The 10,661-nt window shown below is 40.6% G+C and overlaps 1 protein-coding gene across 4 annotated transcripts in view; it reads left to right on the forward strand.

Annotated features, from left to right (window-relative positions):
• Window positions 1-2,147, forward strand: part of ADAMTS19 (ADAM metallopeptidase with thrombospondin type 1 motif 19) — a 223,286-nt gene extending 221,139 nt beyond the window's left edge. For all 4 annotated transcript variants that reach the window (XR_011389707.1, XM_051844182.2, XM_051844183.2 and 1 more), the window contains one exon: window positions 510-2,147. Coding sequence is in view for 3 of the 4 variants with exons in the window: in XM_051844182.2 (XP_051700142.2) it covers window positions 510-661 (152 nt within the window). In the remaining variant the exon portion in view is untranslated. The remainder of the gene's footprint in view (window positions 1-509) is intronic.
• Window positions 2,148-10,661: the final 8,514 nt, after the last annotated feature.

Here is a 10,661-nt window from a genome sequence, read left to right on the forward strand (position 1 = left end):
TAGAGAGGTTTGAAATCACTATCTCCAGAAATGTGTGCAGCTTAGGAAACCAGCAGGGTGAAATAAACACATGCACGTTTTAGTTTTGCTATTTATTTGACTTTTCATCCCTAATAATATTTATTTAAATTTCCATAAAGGTGGAAACATCAAGCACATTAGTTTTTCTTGTTAATCTTCTCTGCTAAAGTCCAAAAGAAGTTTAAATGAAAGCCATAAAATTAAAGCTTTAAAGTACAACACACTGAATCCAGGAGAGCTAACTGTTACAAAACTTAAAAAAAAAATAAAGGATCATAGTAAGCGCGTCGTTCCTTTCCTCCTTTCTAACAAAGGCTGTGTGTGTGTGTGTGTGTGTGTGTGTGAAGGTCTAGAAAGTAACAGAGTATAAATGAGTCAGAGTGAATGTACAATCCCCCACCCACAGAGACTGAAATCACTGAAATGTGTTTCCATGCTGACATCTGTGAGAGCTGTATGTACTGAATCCACTGTGTTCTGTTTCACAGCTGCTCTGACCTTCAAGTGCCTGGGAGATCAGTGGCCAGTGTACTGCCGAGTGATCCGCGAGAAGAATCTGTGTCAGGACATGCGGTGGTATCAGCGCTGCTGTGAGACATGCAGGGACTTCTATGCTCAAAAGCTGCAGCAGAAGAGTTGACCTCTAGCAGGCTGGCTGGCTCACAGCTCTTTGCAATTATGTTATTTATAAACACACACACACTAGCATGTTTTGCAGACCAAATATTATCAGATTACATATAATTTAATCAAATTAATTTATTTTTGTGTGTTTGCCTGCCAAACATCCCATGTGGTGTTTGCCTTGGTTATACAAACATTTTGACTTATACTATAAGGCTTCACAAAATACTTTTATATGAATGAATAACTTGGATCCAGTAATCTTAAAAGGAAAACTAAATGATAATTAGACTTTAAAACAATGTTTCTGTTTAAGTTAGGGCTGTATCTAAGGTGCTATTCTCTTCCCAGCAGTCCCAATGAGTTACCCAGAACATATACTGAGTTAGCATAATAGTTTAGTTATATATGGAAGAAAATCGTATTTTTTTTGGTGTCCTGCTGCAGAATCAGCCCATTTTCTGTAATCTGCAGGAGATGTGTAAAAATAACAAACCTCATAGTGTTGAACAGCTTTTTAGAGAATGTATTATGAATTTTGTTCAGATTTAAAGACATCCATTGGAAACATCCTACTGTAACTGTAATCTTATATTAATAATGGAAAAGAAATGTCAACATGGAGACTTTGGTCATGTTCATGAACATGTACTTGAACACAAGTATTGTAACAATGAAACACTGTAAGGATTTACACTGAATCACCATTGCACTGTTGATATAGTGTAGAGAAACCATTATAGAAATGGTAACATCCTACAGAAGTGTGTATTATTACATGTTGCCATTAGATTTTTAGCTTTTTTAAATATTTTGAATGAAGAAAGCAATGATCCACCCATTTCTTTATATCTTTTTAGCAGATTTATGAAAGAGTATAGTACATAGTGTCACAAATCATAATAATAAAATTTACTAAATCTTTTTCAGTCCTTTCCCTAGGAACAAGGAAAAACAAAAAATATATAATATTGTGGTAGTTTCATTGTGTGTTTTTTTTCTTTCTAAAAATTAAAAAAAAGTTTTACAGTTCTGTGAAACGTTCAAAAGCCAGCTTAAAATTTTTCTTGTGAGAAAATACTGTACATGATTCACATGATTTCTTATTAGATTTTTTTCAATAAAAATATGTGAAACTTCCTATGGAGAGATAGTTCTTCATGGATCTCTCACACTCCCGCATCTGGAAGGCAAAGGTACAGTCTGCTTTTGTTCTGGAGTGTCTTCTAAAGCATGTTTGTATAAGAAACCACCTTGGAAGAGGGAGGTATTGTCTCTCTTTAAAGCAAAGAACAAATATTCAAACTTCTCCTTTAAAAGTTTCAGGTTCCTTAAAACTGGGGTTCCTTCCTTATAACACAGCCCACTGCATGTGCAGGTGTCACTCGGCTCTCTTTATGTCACTCTGTGGGAACTGGGGCTTAGGGAACTGGTGAAAGAAAAAAATGCAGATTCTCTGGCCACTGCTATTGCTGTGAGTAATAAAAGTCTTTTGTCTCTAATCCAAGAGTCTCGTGTCTTCTGCACTGAAAAAACAGCACGCTAACTTATTAAGTCTCCAGCAGGGATAATCTCAAAGCCTTCCCAGTTATTGATACTTTCCTCATTTTCATCTTCATTTTAAGAATTGTTTTTAAAAAAACTGGGTCCTTCCATTTTTATATTTTCCTCACTATTAAGTTCTGTCAATCTTGTGATGTTGGATTAACAAATAACATCTTACATAAACTCATAGGTGAATGAGAAAAGGGAAAAATGAAATAGTAAGAGGAGACGCTCCTAACTCTACCCTCTGGCTCCTGCATCCATGAATTTATGTAGAAACAGTCGCCATAAAATGGCAATGATCGTTAATTCAGAATATATCGAATATATTAGGGTTAATTTATTACCTCACACTTCCAAAGTGTTTTCAGCAAGCTGTCGCTAGAATGTCATCTTTTTTTTTTTTTTTTTTTTTTTTTTGGACAGGCAGAGTTAGAGACAGAGAGAAAGGTCTTCTTACCATTGGTTCACCCCCTAAATGGCTGCTATGGCCGGCGCCACCTATCCAAAGCCAGGAGTCAGGTGCTTCCTCCTGGCTTCCCATGTGGGTGCAGGGCTCAAGCACTTGGGCCATCCTCCACTGCCTTCCTGGGCCACAGCAGAGAGCTGGACTGGAAGAGGAGCAACCGGGACAGAATCTGGTGCCCCAAACGGAACCGGAATCTGGGATGCCAGTGCTGGCCAGAATGTCATCTTTTAAAAAGGCATCAAGTCGTTTGTTAGGCCATCTGCTTCAGGGCAATGGGGACTTGGATAACGCTAGAGATTTACATGAGCATGCACCCGTTGCCACATTTTATTTGCTGTTAAACAAATTTTCTGAATGAAAACAAGATTGTGTGAAATGCTGTTGTGGAAAATGAGACATGTCTTAAGTCCACAGATGGCATTTTGACGAAAAGTACTGTAGTCTTGGAAGGCAAATCCATATTCAGAGTGAATGACTCTCCAAGAACAAGTCACTGCCTTTTTTGTAACAGAAGTGGCTCAATGTAATCAATCTGCAATTAGACCTTCCTCTAGTCTTCTGGTGCCACACTGAGGACATAATGTCCTCTTTGCTATTGTGAGGCTGAACACAGCCAGGACTAGCCCAACTGGCTTTGGTGAATGAAAACCCATATTGTCAAGCAGGTGCATAATCTCTGCTCCAGCCACTGTTTGTTTTGTTCCTGCATTCATTGATCAAGGACAAAACTGGCTGATGAAAGTGACTGGCAAACATAGAACAGGTCATCTTTATTTTTAAGACTGATTTATTTTGTTTGGAAAGCATAATTACAGAGACAGAGAGCTCTTCCATCTGCAGATTCACTCGCCACATGACCGCAATGACCAGAGCTGGGCCATCCAAAGCCAAGAGCCAGGAGCTTCTTCCAGGTCTCCCACACAGGTGCAGGGGCCCAAGCACTTGGACCATCCTTTGCTGCCTTCCTAAGCACATTAGCAGGGAGCTTGTTTGGAAGTGGAGCAGCTGGGACTTGAACTGGTGCCCATACGGGATGCTGGCACTGCAGGCGGCCGTTTTACCCACTACGCTACAGCACCAAACCCGGCCATGTCATCTTACCCACCTGATAATTCAGACTCTTTTTCTCCTGAGGGTGCTTCTTTGGTGCATGGTTACATGAAATATATCCACTTGTCAAGGAGGTCAGTCCACAGAGCCTTTTCTCAGGACTTCCTTCTCACCAATTTTCAAATCAGGCTCCTTCCAAGTCCCTGCCAGGCCTGCCAAATCATTAGCTACAGCCCATGAATTAATATATATCATGCCATTTTTTTTTTCTTTCAAACAAAATGACAGCCAGATGCATAGTTTGGATTCTTTTTAACTGAAGAGATTTTCTTCACTACTTTCATTCAGGGTCACTTTTGTGTGGGCTTGGAAAGCTGCAGCTAATTACTTTTGGTGGTGCTAGGAAGTTGTAAGAAGTCATTAGTGAACCAAGCCAAAATGTTTTCTATGTCAGTCAAGCAGTCATAAAATGTGCTCTTTAAGACTTTAGAGGTAGGTTAAGAGAGGAAAAAGCTTTGGACCAATAGTGGGGCCCTTAGCAACCAGAGCCAGTTACTCAGGAAACTCATGCCTTCAGAATGTGCTGAATACTGATCTCATACACTTCATCGTGGAGTGGTGTTCTGCCCAGGTAATCAGTACACAGGCTTGCTGGACCAGACCGCACTCAATTTATAATGGGCAGTCCAGGTTGCCTGGGAGTGTGGTGGTCCATGGTCAAGCTTTAAGGTTTTATTAGGATCTAGTAGCAATTCAGAAATTGCTTCTCATAGCAAACATAATTATTTGAAGAAAATGAACTCACTTTGCTCCAAAATCCTAAAGACTTCATAATTATTGACAAATAGGGATCTGCCAGAGGATCCGCATGGTATTATTATGTGCCACAGATTCTTCAAGCACCACCCTATCTGCTGTGCCACATAGCAAAAATAGCAGAACAGCCTCGATCTTAGTCTGGCCCAACTGCAGACTCTTCGTGTTCTATGTACCATGTGAAGATGGAAATTTGTTTCCTTATTACTAGTTTTCAGAATGGTATCCCCCAGTGAAGCACATATGGCCAACTGAGGTTTGGATCTCTTTCTTAGGAAGATCCAGAGCGAGAAACTTATCCTTTACCTTAGAAGAGATAGCTCAGAATGTCACTGGATTCCTAAAAATTTTGCAAAGGAGTGATGTCCCTAAAGTTTTGAGAGATTTAATTCACATATTCTGGCACAAAATGAAGCTAGCTATATTATATTTTCAGCTACCACTTCCTCTATCGTAGGTCCAAAGATATATCATTAATGTTGTAGATAAGCATGGCATCCTATGCAGTGTAGAGATCGTGGCCCCTGTAGGTTAGAAATTTGATATACTCCTAAGGTAGGTAAATTAACACAATTACTGGATAAACCCAAAATGCTATTGACAGTCTTCACTCGGAAATTTGTTTTAATTTCTCAGGTTTCAATGCTCAGGTTCCAGAGCATGTATTCATTTGCTGTGATAATATATATTGGACAGCATCTGAAATTGGAGCTACCATCCTTTTAAATTTGTAAAAATCCAATGAAATTCTTCAAAAAGCATGTATCATAGGCACAAAGCAAACAAAAATCGAGGGTTTACTACCACTTTTTTTTTTTAAGATTTATTTATTTATTTGAAAGAGTTACACAGAGAGAGAAGGAGGGGCAGAGAGAGAGAGAGAGAGAGGTCTTCCATCTGCTGGTTCACTCCCCAGTTGGCTGCAATGGCCAGAGCTGTGCCGATCTGAAGCCAGGAGCCATGAGCTTCATCCAGGTCTCCACGTGGGTGCAGGGGCACAAGGACTTGGGCCATCTTCTACTGCTCTCCCAAGTCATAGAGAGCTAGATCAGAAGTGGAGCAGCCAGGACTCGAACTGGCACCCATATGGGATGCTGGCACTGCACGCAGGGCTTTACCCACTATGCCACAGCGCCAGCCCTCCTACCCCTCTTTATTTTTGATTGTTAATCCCTGAAATCCCTCCAGGAATTCAGTGCTGTTTTATTTTCCAATTTCAGTAGAGACAGCTCTAAGACCTTCCATGGACAGTACCACTAGAAGAGCTTTCATTCCACAGATCAAAAAGGCAACAAAGGATGGGGTACTCTACCAGTTTCTGTGTATGTTCATTGCAAACATACCTTCCAGAATGAGGAAAACAACTATGGGATAAGTGATCCAAGGGACTCGGGATCCTTGTGACAGATGTAAGTCAAAATTTGATGAAGTTATCTGACTTCAATATGGTCTTGTTTTGACTATGGGGGTCACCAGAAATTCTTACTATTTCATAACCAGTAATCTTCTAATCACCAAAATGATCATTTCCCCTTCACCAATACCCAATCATCCTGTTAATATTCAAAAGTCCTTTTAGGGAATAGTAGAAGGTAGGTCACAAATGAATTTTGAATAGGGTAATAGGATCATTCCTCAAAGAGAAATGACCTCTTTTCATTCAAGGAGTCAGACTCACAAGTCTGTGACCTGGCTGTCCTGTGGAAACAGGAAGAAAATGTGGGTCACTGGTATGGTGATTTCAATCCTATTTCTGTACACTAGGTGCTCACATAGATAAGAAAGACAATAGAACGCCCGTAATTCCAGTTCTAGGGATTCCATGACCAAGTGGCCAATGCCAAGAATTCTTTGCAAGATCACATCATTCCTGTCTTGGTGCATTCATGTTGCAATATACAAAATACTTCAGGCTGAGTAATTTATAAACAACAGAAATCGGTTACACACAGTTCTGTAGGCTGAGAAGACCAGGATTAAGGTGCCAGCAGATTTGGTGTCTAGTGAGGGCTTGTTCCTAACAGAGAGGGCCTTCTATGTGTCCTCATGTGGTAGAAGGGGTAATAAGGTTCCCACAAGCCTTTTTTTATAATGGCACTAATTCCATGGATGAGACACCTTCCCTCATAAACTAATCACCTCCTAAAGCCCTACCTCTTGATACATTCACATTGGGTATTAGGTTCCAAGATACAAATTCTGAGGGGGAACTAACACTGAAACCATAGCAATTCCCTTTGCCACATTGATTCTGCTGCCCTTCTGGTAACCATACATGTATGGCCTCTAGAATTTAAATTCTGACATTTGCTACCTACCCTTGAGGAACCCCACCATCATTCAATTCAAGAAGCCCAGTTCTATGGCTGCACTTCCAGTGTTGTTCTTGGCTTTCAGGGAATAGTCACTACATGTCGCTCCCCCTCTTCGTGGAGGAACGACACTAAGCCCTGCCTAGGCTTCATATCCGAGTCACGGCACCATTATGTCGCTCCCCCTCTTCGTGGAGGAACGACACTAAACCCTGCCTAGGCTTCATATCCGAGTCACGGCACCATTATGTCGCTCCCTCTCTTCGTGGAGGAACGACACAGGACCCTGCGCTGTTCTTTCTGTCTGCTCGGCCCTCCCCGGGTTTGCTGCTGGTTCTTCCCGGGTTGGCTACTATCCCTTCCACCTCCGTGGAAGGGCAGTTCCCCCTGGCCACATTCCCCACTTCCGCAGGGGAGCGGCACACTGCTGGCCGGCTCTCTCGGGGGCTGCACAGGTGTTCCCTTAGGTGTTCCCCTTAGATGTTCCTGGTGCATGCCGTCTCTCTCCTCCTTTATAGTCCTCCTCCGCCAATCCCAACTCGGCTGCCCACACGCCGAGTACGCTGCTCTCCTCCAATCAGGAGCAAGTCCTACAGTTTATTGGTTGAACTGGAGGCAGCTGTGCAGAAGCTGTTTACTTCTCTCCCAGCGCCATATTGTGGGAGAGCAGATGCATAGAATAAGTCTTAATTCCAGTAACTCAGTCTAGTCCGGATTGCTCCCCACAACTACATAGTTCCTTAAGGATACCAATGCCATCTTGTCCAACATAGTATGCAAAAGCTTGGTGAAGTGAATGCCCTCTAGACATATTTAGAGGTGGATGAGCACACCTATCACAGTCAAACCAGACTCCCTAAATATCTATACAACTTCCTCTGTACTACATTATAGGAAGGAAGTTCTGGCATTTCAACCTTGTTCTGTGTAGTCTACAATTGTGTCTTGTTTCCAGTGACACCTAGAATTACTTCTAATCCCATGACCTAACACCTTGATTCCAGAACCTCTGGATTGAATCTCTCCAGTACACTGATGTTTTTTAAAATATCAGGCTAATTCAACATTATATTCCTTCCAACTTAATCTAATACTCTTAAGAAATAACTCAACATAGCCAATATGAATTGGCAAAATCTTGCAATTCCTATGTCATATATGGTAACATGTCACAAGTCACAATTTTTACCTGATATTCCAGGACTTAAGTCTGACTATCGACTTAGAAAACATGTTAGATAATGGGGATGGATCCTGACGAGCACTAGCATTGCAGTTTAAAAGGTTTTATTTCAGGGCCAGCACCATGGCTCACTTGGTTAATCCTCCACCTGCGGCACCAGCATCCCATATGGGCACTGGGTTCTAGTCCTGGTTGCTCCTCTTCCAGTCCAGCTCTCTGCTATGGCCCGGGAGGGCAGTGGAGATGGCCCAAGTGCTTGGGCCCCTGCCCCTCCAAGTGAACCAACAGAAGGAAGACCTTTCTCTCTGTTTCTCTCTCTCACTGTCTGTAACTCTACCTGTCAAATAAAAAAAAAAAAAAAAAGTTTTATTTCAGGACATTCATGGAAGATGTTTCCAATGTTGACCTCAAGCTATGAATTTAAATCAAAATCTTAAATTTTTTAAGTTTTCCAGCACTTTCATAAGCAATGACTCAACATAACCATCACTATTATTTTCTGTGAGAAAAGCCTAATTGGTAACTCCATGCCCTACCTTCCATAGACACTTCACTCCAGGTGGCTATAGGTGAAAATTTAAATGGCCACTGGCCATGCATTTTATGGATGACTACAGTCCCAGTTGCCACCAACAATATTGCAATTAATTTTTATACATCTAGTCATATCATACAATCAATTTCATATTTATAAAATTTATTTGAGCGGCACAGACACTGACACAGAGTGCCCTTACAGCTCACACAGCTTCCTCTTTTGGTCAACTGTAACCCAGAATCTCACAGGGATCTGGAAAATGTAGTTGGATTTTTAACTATAGATAGTTATAGCTTTAATTTTTTTTTTAGTTTCCTTTACCTCAGATAACTGAAATGAAATTTTTTTCTGTACTCTTAAAGTACCCTATTTTAGAGCTGTTAATATATGCTAGACATTGCATTAATCACTTTACTGCACAGAAACTTTTAACATAATAGTCCTATCCTCACTTTATAGCCAAGGAAACCAAGGCTCAGAAAGATTTAGTAACATTTCCAAGAACACAGTTTAGTTGGATGTAATAAAGCCAATCTGACTCCAAAATCTTTGCACTCAGTTACCCTGATATCCTCCTGCCTTTGCCAATTTAGAAAATGTTTTAGAATATATGCACAAGGATTCATATAACCTAACCACAGGCCAGCTTTGTAGTCAAAATTATCCAAATAATTTTCAAACTCTCTTAGATAATTCATGAGCTCCCAACTGCTTTTCTTGACATTGTACTCTCAGTTTATTGTTGGTACAATTTTGAACAGGAGAGTGAAGAAAGAAGGGAGGGGAGGGAGAAACTGTTAAGAACTCCAAATATCTGCATTCTCATTGATTTATCCCCAGTGTACTATTCATGAGGCCACTTTTAAAAGTTTATTTGAAAAAGAGCATGTATTTAAAATAAGCTTATCTTTTACTTTGCTTTTCTATAAGCTTTTTAAAGTACTCTCATATTTTTATATATTTGCAATCTGTCACTCTTGAATAAATAGAAACCTAAGCCAGTGTTTGTCTAATTATTCCTTAATATTTTAAGATTTAATAGGAAAACATAATATAGGTGTTTTGTGATCAAATAAATTTTGAAAATTTTGGAATTAAAACAGAATTACTCAGTGTCTGACAACAGTTTATATACTGTAAACTACCATAAAAGAATATAAAGCATGTAATTTTTGTCAATGGAACCCCTTTTTTCTCTGACAATGGTTGGAACATAGTTTGTGGAAGAGAGCAGTAAATCATTTTTTTAGAAAATTTAATTATATTATCAATTTCTAACCATAATTCTGTCCTAGGAGACTGGAATAGACAACAGCAATCATTATTTACTTTACACAGGGTTTCACTGGGGTCTTCAGATATGACTCATATGAAAGGGGCCACTCGATAGGGCTGCTGTTTCATAATGCATCTAGTGTAGGGGCTCCTAAACGTCTGAAATACAGTATCAAACAAAGGATGGTAAGACGAGGGTATACATAAATCACCCTAAGGTTCAGAGTGAGAAGCCTACAAGGAAAATGTAGAAAGGTTTTGCGGAAGGACAAGTTTTGGTCACTGCTCATAAAGGATGACTAGCAGCAGGGGGCCACAGCCAGGGATAAGAAGGAACGTCTCCAGGCAGGAGCACAGGTATAGGTGGTATGGAGGGAGGTGGGAACACTAGATGGAGGGGGGATGAAGCTTGATTGTCAGTCATGTAGGCTATCTACAAGGATAGAAATTTGGACTGATGGTTTTTGGCGAGGAGGGTAGGCAAAGACATGGGAGAACTGGTGAGCCTGAGACTAAGCTTGTATATGGGGGGACAGTATACACCCCCTGGGCATCCAGACCAGCATGGGGGAGGAATCTAAAGGAAGGACGCCTAAGGAGAACTGAAGGCTCATTTCACCTACCTCATTCTTTGGCTAAGGGAAAGGCCTAATCAAATACATTTGGATCTAGGTTCTGTGTCTTCATTTGCCAACAGAGAGAGCCAAAGACAAGTAAGGTTCTTCTTGAAGATGTGTGTTATTCCCCAAAGAATTTTTTAGGAAAAGCAAGCAGCCTGGGAAACATTTGTTCATTAGATATATTCTGGCAGCAGCCAGAAAAATCCAG

This window comes from Oryctolagus cuniculus, chromosome 6, assembly GCF_964237555.1.
Source record: "Oryctolagus cuniculus chromosome 6, mOryCun1.1, whole genome shotgun sequence".
Classification (NCBI taxonomy): domain Eukaryota; kingdom Metazoa; phylum Chordata; class Mammalia; order Lagomorpha; family Leporidae; genus Oryctolagus; species Oryctolagus cuniculus.